The 20,232-nt window shown below is 39.9% G+C and overlaps 1 protein-coding gene across 1 annotated transcript in view; it reads right to left on the bottom strand.

Moving 5' to 3' along the window:
• LOC147316094 (E3 ubiquitin-protein ligase NEURL1-like) overlaps nucleotides 1-11,635 on the bottom strand; it is a 35,883-nt gene extending 24,248 nt beyond the window's left edge. Inside the window, exons 1-3 of the mRNA XM_086259291.1 lie at nucleotides 11,373-11,635; nucleotides 5,394-5,635; nucleotides 2,779-3,100 (exon numbers count right to left, since the gene is read on the bottom strand). Coding sequence (XP_086115417.1) covers nucleotides 2,779-3,100; nucleotides 5,394-5,635; nucleotides 11,373-11,406 — 598 coding nt within the window. The 5' untranslated portion in view covers nucleotides 11,407-11,635. The remainder of the gene's footprint in view (nucleotides 1-2,778; nucleotides 3,101-5,393; nucleotides 5,636-11,372) is intronic.
• Nucleotides 11,636-20,232: the final 8,597 nt, after the last annotated feature.

Genomic DNA, 20,232 nt, shown 5'->3' with positions numbered 1-20,232 from the left:
TGCTGATGTGTGCAGGAACATTATTATGATTAATCCATTAAATATTAAAGACATGGATTCTTTTTACATAAAGGATGAAATCAGATCACAGCGAGCTCACTATGTGTGTCTCAAAGTGAATGGAGGGCAGTGTCTGCCGTGTCAGCTGAGGAATGAGGTAATAAGACAAGACTGGTTCGGCTTACAGGAATAGACATAAAATGTTACGAGAAGTGAAATCTGTTATCATACCATAGATTTTCTTAAGCTGAAAGTGAAACAAAGAAGACGTTTAAAAATGGACTAAAACAGACTTCTGATATGCTGAATCTCATATATCTATTAATGTAAATAAATACCAACTAAATACCAAAAGCTGACATTTTTCCAAATGAATCAAGCTCCGGTCTCTGATGCGGCCTTCGGTTTTTAAACATAAAAGTCTGTTTACAGTGCATAGGAAATGCATTTGGGAGAAAATCTTGATGAAATCATCTGCGGCTCTGAGGGAGGTGCATGAAATCTGATAAATTGCTTCCAAAGATGTCACTTGAATCAGGAATTGGTTGGATATGAAGACTCTCAGCTTATAATGTAAATTAAATCTCATGTTCGGGAAGAAGTGAACATAACAGCCGTCATCAGTGCTGGAGATTAGCATCTTGAGGCCACATCAGGCACCTGCAGCGAAACCTCTGACTGAAATGTCTTGGAGTGAGTTGTTTGGCTGAGTAGAAACGATTTTGCAACGGTCCTAAATTTGAGTGGAGTGGAGTACTCCCTCTGTACTAAAGTAGTCCTATGTAAACTTAGTGGTGAAGCCCTTTAACACTCCTGAAGCACATTATCTAATCAGTGATGCACATTATTATTATTATTATTATCATCATCATCATCATCATCATCATCATCATGAGTAAACAATTGATCGCATCTTATTCTGCCTTTTTTTCTTTTTAAACTGTCCTGCACATTTATCTCAAAAGCCAAATCAAGGTCACCCAACCAAGCCTTTCTCCACACTCCGTGGAGTCTATTCACAGCTCCTCGTACAATTTGTCTTCTGTTAAAAAAAAAAAAAAAAAAAAAAAAAAAAAAAAACTGCTGGCGATCTATAATTCCCACCTGGGCAGATTGTGTAAGCCCACAACAGGTGAAATTTGGCTCAGCTTTTAAGCATCATTAAGAATCAAAAAGCAGCCTTCTGTTAAAGGAAATTGCATGCCAGTTTGCAACACCAGACTTTGATGTGTCTGCCCATATTTCAGGCTAAGTGTTTGCTGAACTGCAGCCAACCCCTGAGACAATACTGGCCTTTTGAGATATACCATGCTCTTGAGCAGTGACGTTCTCAGGCTATAGAGGAAAGCTGATAGCCAAGTGATCCTTTAGCTGACTGAGGGCTGAGGCTTTTCGGTTTAAGCCATCAATGTGAGGATAAAAGTGATCAATATGGAAAAACTAGAGTAGAAACTGTGGGATTTATGGCTGCTGGCCTCATTCACATTATACACAGGCATAGATTGCGTAAAGTATGATCTCACATTCCAGAAAACCCCAGATTTAATTGTAATTGTAAAACGGAAAAATTCTCTTATTATACCAATGGGACTTTCATTTAAACATATGAATCCGATTTTGGGTTGAAGGCAAGTTGTCTGCATGTCAAACGAAGTCAAACTCAGACTTGGATCCACAGAGTGAGACATTCCACTGATTTGATTGTCTTGGAAAAACACCCCAAACATCTCATTACCTGACATCATCCCTACTGTCGTCTATCCTGTTGGGATGAACACCACACCACATTGCTCTTGTGAAAGAACAAGAGCAATGTGCTGGTCAGCACCATGAGGCCAGTGAACCCCAGATAGCTACACTCTGGCGCTGGATACCAAACAGCCCATCACGAGATAGCACGCTTCTCGCTGTCAACCACACCACAAGAAATAAGGTTAAATGGCACTATCTACACAATATGGGAGCCTCTTCTATTTTTATTACTGGTGCTGACAGCCTCTTTTGTTTAGAGGGAGAGGCAGTGCGGTTCTTGGAAATGGTTATAAATAAGTACTGAGGCAACCACAAGGATTCTTATTTGTCCATTTGCATTGTTTTCAAAAGCTGGCTTGGTTATGATGTGTTTCATAAATACAACACAATCACCAATCCAAACACACTTGAGATGGTTTAGATTGATGAAACACTGCTGTTAGTAATTGGGACGGACCGGTTTGCTACACATTTCTTTGATGTAATGACCCTTTAAGCAGCACGGCAGAATTGTAAGAAAAGATTTCAGACATTTTGAAATTCTCCCTTCAGGGAAATTTCTTTGATACTAACGGCCATGCTAACTATACAATCTGCCTAATCTCCCACCATCTTTTTCCACTGAGCCATTTGGCCGGTGTGGGAAAAGCAGTGCAGCTGTATGTAACATCACCTTTTAATCACTTGATGAAAAAGCAGCAGATGCAGAGTGTTTTTCCAGTGGCAAAGCATTACACCAAGAACACAGAGTCTGCAGCAATGCTATCAACTCTGTAAGTGTCTACCCAGGCAGAGAGGTGCTGTGAGATAACTTCTAGCTGATGTTTAACAGTATAATGTTTACCATTTCAGCTTAGCCTCCTTAATGGGTCTCATGAGCTAATGCAATATCATTACAACAGCTGTAAATAGAGCACAAATCAAACTTAGAACTGGCAGGAATATGAGTAGTTTTAAAGGTTTTTGGGAGTAAATAAAATATTTGAGATAATAAAACGTAGACCTGCCTCTGAATGCATGACTCACCTAGCAGTTGGACCCCCCTAGTGAGGCCATAGACGTCTATGAGAGCCCAGAGGGGTTCTGAGACATGTACCCCACTGAAGAACAGTATGGGGCTGGAGTCGTTGATTCGATAGAACACCCGGCCCTTCTTATCTACCCAAAACGAGATGACGTTTCCCTCATTGGAGAGCTCCTCTGGAAGTGCTTTTGCCCAGAAGCCACTTTGGGAGACCAGGTCAGGGCAGGCATACTTGGGCAGGGTGTCTGGATTGATCCTTGATGGGTCTTTGGATGTAAAACCAAGACGTAGAGCACCACTCCAGCAGCACTGCTTTTTAGTGATCTGGAGAGAACATATTTTAAATCAATGAAGATAATTTAATTAAGATAAATATGCAAGATACAATATGAGCTAAAAAGAATAAAGCCAAATTTGGGCCGGCATAGTTTCTGCTGAGTTGCAGTGATACTACCTGCACTGCACTGTGATTAATTCATGACATTCAAAGCTTGCATTTGGGTAATTTTTTACCTCCACCCAGTCATAATTATAGCTGCAATTACCTTTAAAGTGGTATGACTGTGTTTTGTCAGTGCCAAGAGCAGCTAGTCCTAGATTATTGTGAAATGTGACTTCTTTATGAAAATGGATACAATCCAAAATGTTTTGCCTGATAGATCGGAGCATGTTAGCACCATGACAAATGGCCTATGGGAACCATTAGAATGGCAGAAACATGTACTGGGCATTAAAGGCATATACTATAAGAGCATTAAGATTAAAATATTGTCCAAAAATATCTAGAGTCTACAGACACATATGCACTTGTTGTGCAGTGTCGCTTTGAGTTTAAGAATGTCACCATGGTAAAAATGTCTAACTGATGATAATCATGTCCAACAGCTTATCTTCTAGCATGCCAACAGCTGATGATTACACCACTGTCCCAATTGCAAGCCAGTATACCAATTAAAACTGGTAAGGCTTAAATTAACCACTATGGCTGTTAATGTGTTTGAAAGATGGATATAACAATGGTGACATCACCCATTGTTTAGTGAAGTCTCATGGTGAAGCCTCAGCAGCACGTGGAAGACATTACAGAGAAAGTGAGTGATACCATGCTACTCAATACTCACATGTGACTGGCAAGTCATTGGCCCATGAGTGTACTCATAATTTACAAAATTTACTTCAGGTTTTATTCTGTTTGTTCTGAAACTAGCACTTGTTCCAATACAATCATCCGGAAAGTGGAGGCTGTTTACTACAGGAATAATTTGTACTACCAGAGGCACTTCCACCTTGGCTTCACTTTTCAGAACAACAAGAAGCAACATCCATGTCTTGTCTATTCCTCAAGCCATCAAATTTCTAAACATGGGCAACACATGGCCTGCCCAGGTGGTTTAGCCAAAACAACCTCAAGGTGCAATGAAAGTGTCCCTACGTATTGAAAAAGATGTGTTTGCTCCATGTTGGTGTATGGAAATGTGATTGCAAAAGAATTTCCCTGTGCGGGCAAATAAACCTTATTAACGTTATCGCTCACATGTGGTCCACAATGCTGACATAGAGGGAGCTGTAGCCGATGGTTGTCTGCTTGAACTCTCCTGCACTAATTCAATTCACTGAAGTGGACCTCTCAACCATGTTTGTGCTGTTTGTGCTGTTTGTGCCTCTTGGAGCATTTTGAAAGAAACTATCTGCGAAATAATATGGCCCGCTGCATGGCGAAGCCTGTCTAAGCAAAGCTAACATCGAGGCTTTGAAATGTGGCTACATCAATCATTTACATAGAGTTACTGAGGTTATTTTTACTTATCTTGAGGAATTTAATTTGGTTTGGCTGGATGAGTGCTTAAGAAAATAGATGGACGGATGGGCTTCTATGTCTGTAAGTTTCATGCCAATTTATCCAATAGTTGAGATATTTCAGTCTGAACAAACAGACAGCACAACATTCCCATCATAGTGCCAAACCACTAGCAGGGCTAAAAAAACAACTTATCACTTTCAAGATTGGTTACCTCGGTATGTTTATCACCTGCAAACGATTTTTGTCTTATTTCGAAGCACTATTTACTTTGCATTTACTGTGCCAGATAACAGTGTTCCTCACATGGCAGTGCTTGCCCTACTCTCTCACATTCGAGACATAGATGGCCTGATAGGTGAAGTGGAAACTTGTTCTAAGCTGCTGCCGCTTTGGCCCACACAAGAGCACAGAGAGGAAAGAGAGAAAATGAAAACAGGAGAGTGAAGAGCTGGGATGAAGAAAGGGAGGCAGACAGGCAGGGAGAAGAAAATGAAAACATGCTAACAGAATTAGAGGGACAGAGATAAAAGAGGACTACTTTTCATCACACTCACAATTTGGATCTTCTCAGTAATTGACTGTAATAATATCAGAAAGTACAAGATGTGCTAATCTATGGTTTTGTAAAGTAACTTTTTTGTTACAGGAAATTATGAAAATGACAACCAGTTGTGCTCTAGTTCTGGTGTCGGACTTTGGACTCATTGTGCAATAGGTCAATTTTTAACCCAGTCATTTTCTGTGTGTAGCATACCGGGGCTCCAATAGTAATTATCCCTGTGAATACAAATGACATTCGAATAGTGCATCGTTTACCTTCAGTCGAACCTGCTCATATACAGCGATAGGTCTGTTGCTGAAGGTGATGGCATTGCAGAAGCTGGCCTGTCTCTTGACAGTTCTCTGAGACATGTCCATGACGATCTGCGAGCCCTTGGTGCTTGGGTGGAAGAGCAGAGGGAAGGAGGACAAATTTCCACATGGCTGGATGGGAAGGCAGCGCTTGGGCTTGTGGTGATATCGGTGAGGTCCTGCTGGAAACGGTCCATTTAGGGAATCTATGTAAAGAATGAGAAGCGTAAGAGTTGGTTATTTTGGTCAAGGGTTGAGGGGGAGTTAATTTTCTTGGGGTGCAATTTACAGTAAAATACCCAAATATTAGATTACATTTGACTGCAGTATTGAATCAGGCTGTCTGTACCACTGCAGGACCACACTGGCTGGTTCATTCTCCTGAATTATCCAATTTGGTAACAAAAGCACTCAGAGAACCCAACTTTCCCCAAAGGGCAAGGGCTATAGTTGTATAGTGTTGTATTGAGAAAATAAAAAGCGTGTTGTATAGCTCTCTCCATGCCCTTTTTCCATGCCCATATATATGATATATGATATTTTGCAAGGTCAACTTGCAACAATGACGGTCAAGTCAAATGCTTATCCAATTTTGGTACTCCAAGGCCTAGTATATTGTTGTAGAGTTTAAAGATGATCCATAAAAAGAAATCATGGGTAACATAACATTTGGACTGATTTTCACATTTGGTGTGACCTTGACCCAATTTTCGCAAAAACTAAATCAGCTTGAGTTCTTGTTGGTAACTACCGTCACGAAAAATTTGAAAATGAAATCTTAAAAACTTTGGATGCTAGACTGCTAACAAAGAGACAGACAGATAGACAAACAGAAGCAATTACATTTATTTAAGCAATTTAAAGCATAAGTCTGTTTCCATCTTCTCACGGTAGCACAGTAATAGCACCTGTATTGTAAATTAGAAGCTAAATGTCCTTGGATTTAAAAAACAAAACAAAACAACAACAACAACAAAAAAAAAAAAAACACAAACCCAACAGCACAAAGACAGACCTGCTCTCCTGGCACCGTAATTTAGGAGAACAATGCAGCTGCGAGAAGTTTGTGCAAAACACTCTCATTTCAGTAAATGGTCATTTCCGGTAACACCGAAATCTCACTTTTGTTATTCTACATCTTTCAAGATAATCATCTGATTTGTGCTGCATTTGGTTTTCTTTTTTTTTCTGTGGAAAACTTTTTGTTTGATAATCAGCAGAAAGAGGTAAAGGAAGCAGAAGGAGGCGGAGGACAAAGAAAAAAAAAAGATCAACTTACACACAAATAAGACCACAATTAGCCAAGGAGAAAATGACCTTTGGGATCTTACGGGAGTTCTTGATGCGTGTATGTTCAGCTGGCCAATACAGTATATTCAAAGCTACACTAATAATAGTGAGGAATGGCTGTTAACATGTTATTTCCAGTTACGGCTCGTGGTTTAATGAGCATATATCAATCTTATCATAAGTCTTTATGTCTGAAAGTCACGTACACGCGACGCTACAAAATCAGTGGTGCAAAATGTGAGGCATTTATTGTGATTTGTAAGTCAGAGGAAGTGGTAAAAAAAAAAAAAAACTCCACAGGTACACAGTGAGTCACACCATGCACCCGGGTTTCTAGATTTTTTCCCATGTGAAAATGTGAACAACTTGTCCCACTTACAGTAACTCATAAAAGAGAACCAGCTTCTTTTTTTTTTTCCCCAAACGTCCAATCTCAAAGCCTTCATAATCATGATTCACACGGACTCCCTCTCATTTGGATCCACTCTCCCCATTCTCATTTCCTACATTCCTCTTCAAAAGGACCATACCAAGGTCACTGTGGTTTTAATGGAGGAGGTGTTTTCTCACAAACTTTGGCTCACTCAAAACCCAACTTTTTATTCTACTGATAACACAAATAACTTTTATCTCACGACGCGGTTTGATACAGATTTTATTCCATAAAACGCCGACCTCGTCTACAGCAGCATTTCAGGGTTTTAAAATACCATCGAGCACGAAGTGTGAACAAAATAAATAATTTAAGCCTCATTAACGCTTCTTCATCCTCGGGAACTGGTTGCATTTTCGCACCTAAACTTGGAAGACTGTGTATGAGCAGCTTGTGTTTGTCTGCAAGAGGAGAATGTGAGCCACTGCTGAAAGACAGCTATTTTTGCTCTCCTTTAATTGACCTTGGAAGGTCAAGAGGTATATAATGCACCACAGAGACAAATCAGTTAGGACTGCCAGGATTGGAGACGAGTCGCCATGTGACTTCTGAGGCCAGGTTTAATAGAACATCACAGCGTTCTAATTTTAGGGCAGAGACAGAGATTTGAGCAGTAGATGAAGACATGATTTATATTAAAAAAAAAAAAATCTAAAAAACTTGTCATAGTCAACCCTGAAAAATAATTACAAATGCTGTCAAATGGGAATCGTTGTCACATATTTCTGTCCAGTCCTGCCCTTCAAATCACAATCAGAGAGCCTCTGCCAAGTGTTCTGTACTCAGCACAGTGTATTTAGTAAGCTTTTTGCATGCTCTTGTCAATGCTGAACAATGCTTAATTGTGCTCTGTGCACAACAGTGGTCTTAAATGAAGTCATAACAAACCCTTCAACCATATTGCATCCATGACGTCGTGTCAGACGTGATGTCTTGGGGAAAACAAAACAGCACTGCATTGTACTCCATCAAAGACCAGGCTTGAGAATAGAATAGAATATTTCCTGTTAGGGTTGAAAACAGAAGCAACACCTCACCTCACTGGCCCTGCAGACCGTGGCGTCTCTTATCCTCCACCATCTAACCAGAGAATCCAATATATTCTTTCATTTTTGCTATATTACTACCATTTCTGCTGCTGTGAAATTGAATTCTACAGACTTTCTTTTTTTTTTTTAATCAGCTGAAGGTTTATTTCCACAACCCAGACATCCTGTCAGGGGTTTACAACTTTCAAAGGACTATATAAACTATGAAAGTCAAAAAAGTAAATAAAAGGATAAATAAAAATACCACATTTGATTTACTGTAGATGACAACTGATTAGAGCCAAAAGTGCTGATGATACAATGGTTGCTGAAGTGTGTTTAAAAAGTCATGCAACCCGACGGTGACGTCAGGGTAACCACCGACCAGAGCCCTGCCACGATAAAAGAGAGGTGCCATGACAAACGTCAGATGAGCAACTTAAGGATAATGTTACTTAATGCACCACCGCACACAATGTGACTGCCTCTGCTGTCATTAATTGGAAAAGACAAACAGTGCAGAGACAATGAGTGGCCCTGGCCAGTGTCACCTGGCCTCCTACGCTCCTCTGTGTTTTATCCTGAGGCTTGGTCTTACTAAGACGCCTCAGCAGAGGCCCTAATGTGGTGTGACGTTAGTATCAAGGCATGGTGGCCCCTCAAATGCATTCTAAAGAGCTCCAGGGCACATTTAGCTTTTTCCACATATGTCATAGCTGGCGTTGTTTCAATAAGAGATAAACATTTGTGATTTAAAAGTTTTTAAACGTCTTACCAGAGAAGATGCTTTGTATGAGGCCTCTGTAAAAGGGCTGCGCCTACTTCAGGTTTGACAGGACCATCACTTGAATCTGTCTAAGTGGGTTTTGTTTCCAATGTTAGATCAATTCATTGTTTTTAAACTGCTTTATTTAAAAAACCTAAAGGAAAGCCTATTTTATTTGTCATGAGCTAACAGGTATACATGCACAGTGTTAAAGATGTATACTGGACTGTAACATGATGTAAACTTTGGGCTGGATTAGTTGTTTGCTCTAGAAAATTATGAAAACATGTCAAACAATTTCACAGCTCAAGGTGATACCTTGAAATGTCTTGTTTTTATTTTCTCAGCAACAGTCCAAAACCGTCCAAAAATGCAGTGTTCCTATTTGAAAACATCGAACTAAAGAATTTTTAAGTAAGAACAATGCATGCCAGAGTCGTCATGAAGGTTTACCAAACGGGGAGGAGTGAAGGTTGAATGATTCATGAGCCCTTAAGATGGAGGTGGGCCCTGCAATGCGACAGGGATTATTAAGGTTTACATTTTTAGGGCCCCGATTGAACACATGGCTGACAGCCAAGAACTTCTAGCTGTGCCCCTGTCTGCACCTGTATTGTGTCACACCAGTGGACCCTACAACTGAAACTGGAAAAGGGATCACATGAACTGGTTCATCTGGGTGTGCTAGAAAGCACTTGGTATATCAAAAAGTACCAAACTGCAATTGTAAACTAAAGCAAGATAATACCAATATGGAAGAGAGATGAAACCAAAAATATTATAATATGGATATGGAACGTAAAAGTTAGAAAAATAGGATGGGCAGGTTGGTGCTGATAGACAGCGTTGGAGACCTGAATAAAAAGTGAAAAGGAAGACTGTAAACTCTATATAAGTTATCACCTTCATTGTACCACCTGAACAGAAAAATGAACCCAAAAACTGTTGCTGTCCTAAAACATTTATAGCCAGAGACAGTGGAAGATCATTTGTGCTGGTATAAAATTATTTCTATCCAATTTAGTTAATCTGACTTGAGTTCACTGAAATATAATGGTCACAAATGATCAGAAATACAAGAGAATGCCAGGTTTCTATCAAATAAGGCCACACAGACTTGTGGCATTTACTGTATGTGGACTGTTTACAATAACTAGGAACCAAAAACCACAGAGCATTCAATCATCTGGCAAATCTTTGCTGATGTAAAGCAACTGAAAGCTAATCAAAACACTACATCCCACAAAAGACATAGTGTAACACTAGAACTGCATCAGTTAGGCCCCCAACAAGACGCTATTAATGGGATTCTTATAATTCAATTTACCTGATGGTTATATTTCTTTATTAGTCACTTCATGTTCTTCCATAAAATGACAGAAAAGAGCGTAAACTCATCAAAATTCCTTGCCCGTCAACCATCAGTTCATACTCAAGGTTATTAAATTTAAAATGAGTAAGCCACAGAAAATCTGCAAACCATCACACGTGAGAGGCCAGAGCCAGAGAACTTTCTACTTGGTTTACTTGGGAATTAACTGAACAATCACATATCCAAAAGCATTATGTTTCTGGAGACTGAATAATCGATTCAAAGTATTGCTTCAGCTCTACCCTAATGCCTGATACATGAACTTTTACTGTGCCAACTTTAAATTTAAATGCTTAATCTTAATAAAACAGCACTAACGAGTTAAACGCTTAAAAAAACAAAAGACCACAGTCATCTTAAATTCATTTAGTGCTCAGCATAGTTTAATAACAGGTTTAAGAAATTTTACTAAATGCATGTTGTGTGTACTTATATCAGTGTCAGACTCCCAATAATCATTCAAAACTAAACGGGGTTCTATATGACTTTTACCACTGAACGTACACCTAAAAAGTGAAACAGAATACAAGCAAAAAGCAGAGGAAACAAGATACCCTGTACCTGCTCACTATTATAATTTCAGACACGCAGGTTCATTAAAAAGAGGCAGGAGACTCTAAAAGTGTTAGGCATCAACTAAAGGCAGAGATAAATAAATAAATAAAAATAACAAGCAGGTGGGTAAAAAAAAAAAAGTTGAAGGCTATTTAATCCTCTAACCAGCTCAGTTCAGTTTGTCCTGTTTGGTTTCTTTTGCTGGAAGTCGGTTAATATGTCGCAGAGGATTTTCACACTTAAAAAACACCAGTGTCTTTAATCCTAAACCAGTCGTGACTTACAAATGGTGCTTAAACTTGGCCAAAGCGGCTGTAATTTCACTTCTCCTTTATTTTAGGCTCCCAGGACGCCTACAGTTTTCATGCACACTGGCTTGAAGCTGCACAAGCCAAGCCTACAACTCGTTTATATCGTCTCCTCTTATAATATTACAGTTGTGGCGCATAATAAACAATCGGCACACGCTCTCCTGTCCGGTGACGCCAGATGCCCTTACCGTAAAAGGTATTCCTGGTGATCTGACCTCCCATGGCTGGATGCAAGGTGCGTTCACCTCTCCCTCTAACTGCGACCTGGATCCACAGTATTCACATTCAGCCTCGCGTCCTCAGCAGCGACATTATATGGACACCACACTGTTCACACACGCACAGGGGGGGGGAAAAGAGTCCCGACAGTGATTCAGCGTTAGGTTGTGTCTATCCAAAGATTCATCGACATCAAGCAGCAGCTCACAGCAACTAACAGATCCAGCACGCAGTGGCTCACTTCAGTCCGCGCGGAAATTAACATAAAAGGTGGTAGTGGAGGTGGAGCTTCACAGGACTATTGACGCTGTAGTCACCAGAGCAGACTTCAAGAGCGTTAACTAGCAAGAAATAGTTATTATATTCCCAGATTATATAGACACTTAAAGCACAGTTATCTCCAGTACAGTGTTCTGTTCACATTGTACGACTGCGAGGAATCACTCATCCAACAAAGAGCTTGTTTTGTTTTTGTTTTTTAATACTTTTTATTAAACTGTAAAATTTCTAATCATTTTCATAATCATGTTGTGTCCTCGTGTTCCACAGTTCGTGTAGTGGCTACTGCTGGTGCACCACAGTATATCAAGCACGTGGCGCTCGGTTTTCCACCCCACTTGTTGCCCACCATGTGTGCTGTCCCTACTATCCTTTCATCTTCCTCCCCCCCCCAAGTAGGCAATTTACATTCCCATGGAGAAACTCACTGAATTCAATAGATGGTAAAATAAAAAATCCAAGGAAGAATATTTTCTGACAGTGTCTGATTTTTGTAGTTGTTTTGGCATAAAAATCCAGTTGTGACCTCAAGCATCCCTCTGGAGGATTAATCCACTTGATCAGCCATAAAGATATGTCACACAGCTGGAAGAAGTTCCTTCCAACAACAGGTTAAGGAGTTTATGTTCCTCTAATGCCAACATCTGTACTCAGAGCAGCATTTCAAGATTTACTTGGCAGTGCGATCGTGGCTCAAGAGTTGGGAGTTCGCCTTGTAATCGGAAGGTTGCCGGTTCGAGCCCCGGCTTGGACAGTCTCGGTCGTTGTGTCCTTGGGCAAGACACTTCACCCGTTGCCTACTGGTGGTGGTCAGAGGGCCCGGTGGCGCCAGTGTCCGGCAGCCTCGCCTCTGTCAGTGCGCCCCAGGGTGGCTGTGGCTACAATGTAGCTTGCCATCACCAGTGTGTGAATGTGTGTGTGAATGGGTGGATGACTGGATGTGTAAAGCGCTTTGGGGTCCTTAGGGACTAGTAAAGCGCTATATAAATACAGGCCATTTACCATTTACCATGAGGATAAATAAAGACACTTTCTGATGGGTCTTGGCAGAGGAGTTGCCATGATGACCAGAGCAAGACACTCCTGGCTTGAGGCTCAATGCGATACTGGTGCTGTGAAACAGGGAGGCCATGTAGTATATTAGGTTTATTTGAGAGCTTTGATTGATCTTTGAGCTGGAAAAGTTTTTTTTATGCATGCAAGCAGATCTCAGAACAACTTTCATTCAGTGCAACATTTTCAAATTTCCAGATCATGACTGGACTTTCCACCAGTTAAATCAAAGGGGGTGATCTCACATTGAAAATGTTAATATAACTGACCTTTTTCAAATTAAAGTAAAGGAAGAGCTTGTTGCACACACATCTCCAAAGTGTCTGGCTCTAGACATTCAGAGTTGGCATGCTGGCCATGTTTCCCAGCGGGCACCTCTCAGGATCTGCCTTATTGTCGCTTTAGCATTTATATAACTTGTATCAGCAGCCAGGCCTGTGAGACACTGTATTGGCTCAGTAGCATGGGCTATATTCTTGTGTTGTTTATACAAACTGATTGCGGTTTACTTGACTGTCTGTAAGCAATTTCCAACGGGGGTAAAGCCATATGACTTGGGGTTTTTCATGCAGCATTTTACATCGTCATTTTCTATGAAAAGTGGTCAAAACAATTTTATTTGTCAAAGAAAGCAGAGATAAACTAAAAGTATCAAAACAAAATGTGTGAACAGAACACTTAGGAATTTATAGCATGGACCCCGTAGCGATCGCAGTCATGCTTAATGGTGTATGACATGCCACCTGATCACTGGGCTGTCAAAAAAACTGACTGTTCTGTAATACAAGAAGAAGTGCAGTTCACTGTGAAATGATAAAACGTGATGGTTTGTGTCCTACGGTAATAGTTCAAAACTGCATGCTGCTAATCATGCACCATGGAAAGTTGCCAAAATACCTAGCAATTGCAAAAGATCACTTAGAAAATACAAAAAACCCCGAAATGTGTGTTATTTGTGTAAGCTCTAAGTAGCACCCCATACCTAACCTGTTACGGTGCCGTGATGTGTGAGTCATCTCATATAAATGCAATGGCACAACCTTATATAAATAAACAGACTGACATATAGCTATGATATTTTTGCAGATGTCTTTGTTGCAGCTTTGCATGGCTAGAATACACCTTTGTTTTACATACCTATATTTGTTGTTGTTGGGTATTTCTATTTGTAGTCTTTGCATCTCTTTGTAATAGTTTTGCACCTGTTTATGCCTCTAGTACACTTTTCCTTTCTAATAATAGTGTATAGAGACATATTGCCCTTATATTCTTATGTGTCTATATTCTAGTTTTAAAAATACATATATATTCACACCTTTAGATTTAGATGCTCTGAAGTTTTATTTTGATGTGCACTAACTGTTGTATGGCCTATATTTGTATAGCGCTTTACTTAGTCCCTATGGACGCCAAAGCACTTTACGCTACATTCCCAAATGTCAGTAAAGTTGCCTTTCTCTTCTATTGTATTCTTTTCTTCTCCAAGTCTTTGTAATTCTGTTGTCCACTTTTATAATTTGGTAGTTGTTTTGCATCTTTAATAAGCCATCATGCATGATTTTAAAGTCATTCTGCAATAGTTTTTTTTTTGGCTCTTTGTATTCATTTTTCTAACTATTTTGTAGACGCTTGCATCCCTTGCAGTCATTTCTTCTTGCAACTCTTTGTAGTTGTTTTGGATCATGGTGTAGTTGTTTTGTATTTCTTTGCAGTCACAATGTGCAGGGTTGTTGTTTTTTTGCATCAGTGTTCATTATTTTTGCAGACATTTTGCATATTTTTGTAGTTGTTTCGCATCTTTTATTAGTTATTCTAGATGTTTTAAGTGTAATTTTGTATATCTCCAAAATATGGTTCTTTGTACCTCAACTCTTGTAGCCCTTTTGCATCTCTTTGTGGTTGTGTTACAACATTTCACATCTGCAGAAATGCACATTGCATCCATTTTCTTAGTTATCTTGTGTCTCTTTGTGGTTTCATGTCTCTTTTTTGCAATTACTTTGCACTCATTCTAGTAGTTGTGTGTTTATTTATAGCTGTTTGTTACATTTGTAGTTGTGTAAATGCTGTGGTTTGCTCTATGTCTCTTTGTAGTCATTTTCAAAAGAAAAAAAAAGAACACTGTTTTGCTTCTCTTTCTTGGACCCCGGAGCAAGTCCCTGCTAGGTTCAGTAATCCCTACATGGAAGTCACAGAATGTGGCTTACATTTCAGAACTGGCTCAGTTTGCTTAAATACAAACACTATTGAGATTTTTATTATTACCTAGTTCTTTGTGCAATAGCTTTGAACCATTCACTCAGAATTGGATACACACTGTATACCCTGACAGAACAGACTGACACCTCCTCCCACAGTAGATTATTTGTAGATGGGCGCCTGGCAGGCAGCAGCTGCCTGGTGGGGTGTGCTGGCGTTGGGCCTCTACGGACATCTTGACAGGCTTGTTTGAGGGAGCCGTGTGCACTCTTGCTCTCTTCTGGGATGATCCATGTTGAACAAAAACACCATTCAACTCAGAGTTTGGATCCTCGCCCGGGAGCCATATGCAAAACATTACAAAGCAACACAAGAGCATCATATGATCCTCAACAGGGGGGTGTCGGGAGAAAAGGAACCCCACCCGGCAGGCACGTATTAGAGGTGAAATATAGGTTGTCACATAACATTGCAAAGTGACACTGACATAGGAAAGATACCAGCTGACTTTTTTAAAACTAAAGTGTAGCTAGAAGGCAATCACAGCATTCATTTAATTGCACCAGAATCCCTTTCTCTGTTGGCAAAGAAGTTCTGCAGAAAGATTTATTAGAATTACAATCACAGTTTGTAAGAAGTTGTCAGTGTACCTACAGGCGCTGCCAAAATGTGCAGATAAACAGAGATTCAGCTGTTCTGCAAAGAAAATAGGTACACAAAAGATCCTAGTTTCTCTTCCATAGTTCATTGCCTCACTTTACGGCATTACTCAACTGTGTTTCAGTGATATTTATTATATCATGTGGTCCTTTTTACTTTTCCAACACACTTTTGTGTTTGTTATCATTATATCACAGCATTATGTGTTCTTTATTTTAAATGGGTTTTTTTAGCCTGGCATTCAGTGGTGTTAAGTCATCCAAAGACGGAGTAACTGAAGGATTATCTATGAGATTATGACCTGTGAGACTATGGATCAACTCACTGAGAAGCAAGCGTCTCAATATATGAGATCACTGAGAAGTGTGGATAACAATCCACACTAATCATCTAAAAGCTACTCTAAACAGCAGCACAAGAGCATCTTTAGCCCATTTTACACAGAATCATAGGCTTTCAAAGTGTAATTGCTGTTTACATGTGACCAGTCTATGGATAATAAAATAAGTGTCCAATAGCACATCTTTAATCAAACTTCTGGGTCAAATGTCTGTGTAGGTTCTCGGTCCTGCAGGTCATGGTAGTCTTAAGAGCTTGAAAAGAGCGCAAGTCCTGGGTTAAATTCTTTCCATGTCACTAATAGGCAGGATGAGGATAGATGCAAGGAGTTGCCTCAAATCAATTAGAGTGAATTTTGCTGGATTTACTGGTTCAGATGTTAAATAATATTATTATTCTTAATGCTTTGCATAACTGGTCAGATGAGATTATTAAATATATTATATTTAGAAATAAATACCATGTGACTGTATTACTCCTACTGATTATAAGGGAACTGCTCTCACGTGTGGTGCTCTGCATGGCAACATATAAATACAGAATTTCCACATCAATATTTGCTCATGTAAGCCTGCATTATACACTTAAATCAAACGGACAGGGTGTTATTGTTTCTTCTCTCAGTTTTTTTTTCTCTTTTTCAGGAAGACAATTTTTAACTCAGTGGCTTGAGTTCAGCCAATGCAACAGAAGTAACAATAGGTCATTTGGAAAAAACAGCTGAAAAAAGTCAGTAGTTGGATGAAATTTTTAATTGTACTCAACTCTAGAGATCATCTGTGGTGTCATAAAACATTTAGCAGGAGTCATTTGCTCTCTGTCTGCACAAGTTATTATTTCTTTTAAAGAAAGGAGCAGCTGCAGTCACCGGGAACAAACTTGACATAAAACACCTGCTAGGTTGTCAAATGAGGTGTTTTAAGCTTCATGAGTGTGTTATTGAGTCAGGAAGGTGCCTGGTCACGAACATGATCTCAAGCAATAATCTTGACATGACTGCGTAAGGGTTCCTCTAGACACACCGGTAAAATTGGGCTGCCTCGAGTGAGCAAATACAGCAGTCCACAGTGACAGCTCTTCACATTACGAATGTGGAAATAAGCAGCAACAGCAAGTTTGGAGAGTAGAAGCACTCAGTCGGATTACCATATGTACAAACCTGTACAAAAATTTAGGATGTTGCATAAACTGCGAGTTAAAGCGACGTAAAAGCACATCATTCAAACGCTATACAGTACAGTGCAAAGGTCTTGAGCCAACCCTCATTTCTTCATATTTTGCTTCCAGGGAGCGAGACTTTCTTTTTCCTTTTTTCATGACCATTTTCACCTAATTTCATCAAATTCAAAGGATGAGCCTGTGTTGTGTCTACATACATAATAGTGAATGAGCAGTATCAGGAGAAAAAATCTAGGAAAGCTCTCACACGTGACCTGAGAGATGCATCTAGACCTTCAGTTGCTCTGTCTACTGTTCACAAAAAGACAATGGGCTCAGTAGAAGGGTGGCTGTGAAATACCATTCTTAAGGAAATAAGAAATGGCTGAAGTATCACACAAGAACTGGACTGGAAATCAGTGGCAGCCAGTCTTGAGGAGGTGATGAATCCAAATTGGAATTTTTTTTGGTTCAAATCATCTTCAGTATGCACAGAGGAGGCCAGGAGAGAGGTATGACTGTGAGTGTCTACCATCTGTAAAACATGATAGAGGCGCTGTCATGGCTGCATTTCAGCCAGTAGTCAAAATGGAGAAAAATTATGAACACGGTAAATTACTGTCAGATTTTAATCCACCATGCAATTCCATCTGGAAATCATCTGATTGGCAATGTCTTCATTTTTCAGATTGACAATGATCCCAAACATGCTGCCAATGTAAAAACATACCTGGAGCTAACAAACACACAATGGAACACTATCAGTCATGGATTGCCTGTACCCCAACATTATTCAAGCAGTGTGGGATCATCTTGACAGAGAACAGAACAAAAGGGATCCAACATCTAAAGAAGAGCTTGGAATGTCCTTTTGAAAGTTTGTTGAAGAAAATACAAGAAAGCTTGCCTAAGAGAATTCAGGCTGTGTTGAAGAATAAAGATTGACCTTCGAGGGTTTTTAGAGTTGTACAAACTCTGTGTTTCTACTGTATTTGCAGATATATTTGCACATGCTTCCATAATTTGTTGCACTTATGTACCATTTTCCATGCAAAATGTAAAAAAAAATGGGACTTTTGAACAGTACTGTATCTAAAAAGAAAACATATCATACATGGAAAGTGGAAAATATTGTTTTTTGTTTTTTTTTTTAAATCACTTTAAAGCTCTTGTTTTCACCACAAAAAACAAACTAACAAAAAGAAAAAGAAAACAAAAACAGCTAGAGCTTCTTAGCTGTTCTAAATATTGGCAGTTTCTCTGTCTGCTCCAAAAAAATCAGTGGCTCAACCTTGCACATTTCACAATAATATCCATTGTTATATTGATTATGGAAAATATTAACTAGACCATGACCTGAGCTCTGACCTGAGAACTGCTTTTATTTTGACTTGACTAAACACTCCTCACCCTCCTCATTCTCCTCCACACTCCTCATTGTATTCCTGCATTCACACACATCTCACGCAAAACTCCGGTGACATTTGAATAACCATCAAATAGTGATTTAGTTACATGTCATTTTTATCTGAGACTGCTGAGGTTACTAATGGAGCTGTCATTTACAGCCACAAAGCAGAACAAAATGGCCAACGCATTTCTCAAACCAGCTCGTGCACCATAATATGTATTTGTAGTCAAACAATTGCGCTGCAGGTCCAGTCATTATCCCTTCAGCTGTTCTCAGTGAATGTGCTTTGTCGTTAAAGGGACCCCCAGTCACACCAGACAATGTCACCAGGGTGCTGCAGAAAATAATTAGGTATTCAGGGAATAATTTAAATCAGATTTTTTCCTCTCTCCTTGCAGTTTGAGAATTGGCAGGGAGTAAACTGCACAGTATTAGTCATAGCTTCACTTGGATTCTGACAGGTGATTGGATAATGACAGTTAATGCTGTTTTCTGTGGTTGACTTTGAACTATACTCTTCGTAAAATCTACACTGAACACTGAACAAGTACTGCATGTGTGAATATCCCATTTCTAATGAGAGAAAGGCCCTGCTGCTGACCTCATACACCAAGAGGGATATTTTCTCAGTGAAGTCCCATTTTGAAGTCTTAAGCAGAGCATTTCAGCAGTTGCTATGGTGTTGGTGTTGGTATTTTGAAACCGGATGTGAAAAGCGAAGGATGGATCTGACTCAGAAACCAAGGGACGCTGTACACAGTAGGTAAGTTGGCCCATCCTAAAGCATACCCTGCTTTATCCTTCCTGATGTCTCCACTGGGAAAATTTTCAAAATAAGCCACAAGCAGCTAAGACCATGGACTCGTAAGGAAAGCTTTTACCGAAATCATAGATGAAGTAAGTAAGATCTTGTCACTTTTACTGTGTACATACCGTTTTTTGGCAAATGGCCTTTATTTGTATAGCGCTTTACTTAGTCCCTAAGGACCCCAAAGCGCTTTACACTACATTCAGTCATCCACCCATTCACACACTGGTGATGGCAAGCTACATTGTAGCCACAGCTGCCCTGGAGCACACTGACAGAGGCGAGGCTGCCGGACACTAGCGCCACCAGGCCCTCTGAACACCACCAGTAGGCAACGGGTGAAGTGTCTTGCCCAAGGACACAACAACCGAGACTGTCAGAGCTGGGGCTCGAACCGGCAACCTTCCGATTATAAGACGAACTGCCAACTCTTGAGCCACGGTTGCCCCATGAAAAGACAATATGGATTCACTTGATACACATTGATAAGCTGATACCAAATGAAAGCTGCTCTGTGCGTGTAACAGTAAAACTAACCAAATGAGCCTCTTCATTGTGGAAGAAAAATTTTATTTTCACAACACCTGTACAACTGTGTGTCCCAACTGTGTACAGACTTCACCTAAGCTAACCCTGAAGTAACAAACAAACCCAAATCCAAAAAGCCTCAATTCCTCTAAGCTCAATAAATAAAACTACAAACAATGTCAGGCAGAATAAATGGATGCAAGTCAGCCATGTAAGTATTTGACAAGGTTTAGAAGGGAGCTGCGTCAAAAAAGTTTTATTCTCCATCAGTCAGCCACAACATTAGAACCACCTGCCTAACACTGTGCTGCCAAAATAGCCCTGACAAGCCGAGGGATGGACTTCTTTGCAAAACCTCTGGATTTTCCCTGTGGTGTTATACACCAAGACAACT

This window comes from Aulonocara sp. 'chitande type north' Nkhata Bay, linkage group LG13, assembly GCF_057382095.1.
Source record: "Aulonocara sp. 'chitande type north' Nkhata Bay isolate Kocher_YH1m ecotype deep benthic linkage group LG13, A_spYH_male_GT1.1, whole genome shotgun sequence".
In the NCBI taxonomy this organism is placed as follows: Eukaryota; Metazoa; Chordata; class Actinopteri; order Cichliformes; family Cichlidae; genus Aulonocara; species Aulonocara sp. 'chitande type north' Nkhata Bay.
Note: the sequence above shows the minus strand (reverse complement) of the source record. Positions and strands in the feature narration are given on the sequence as shown.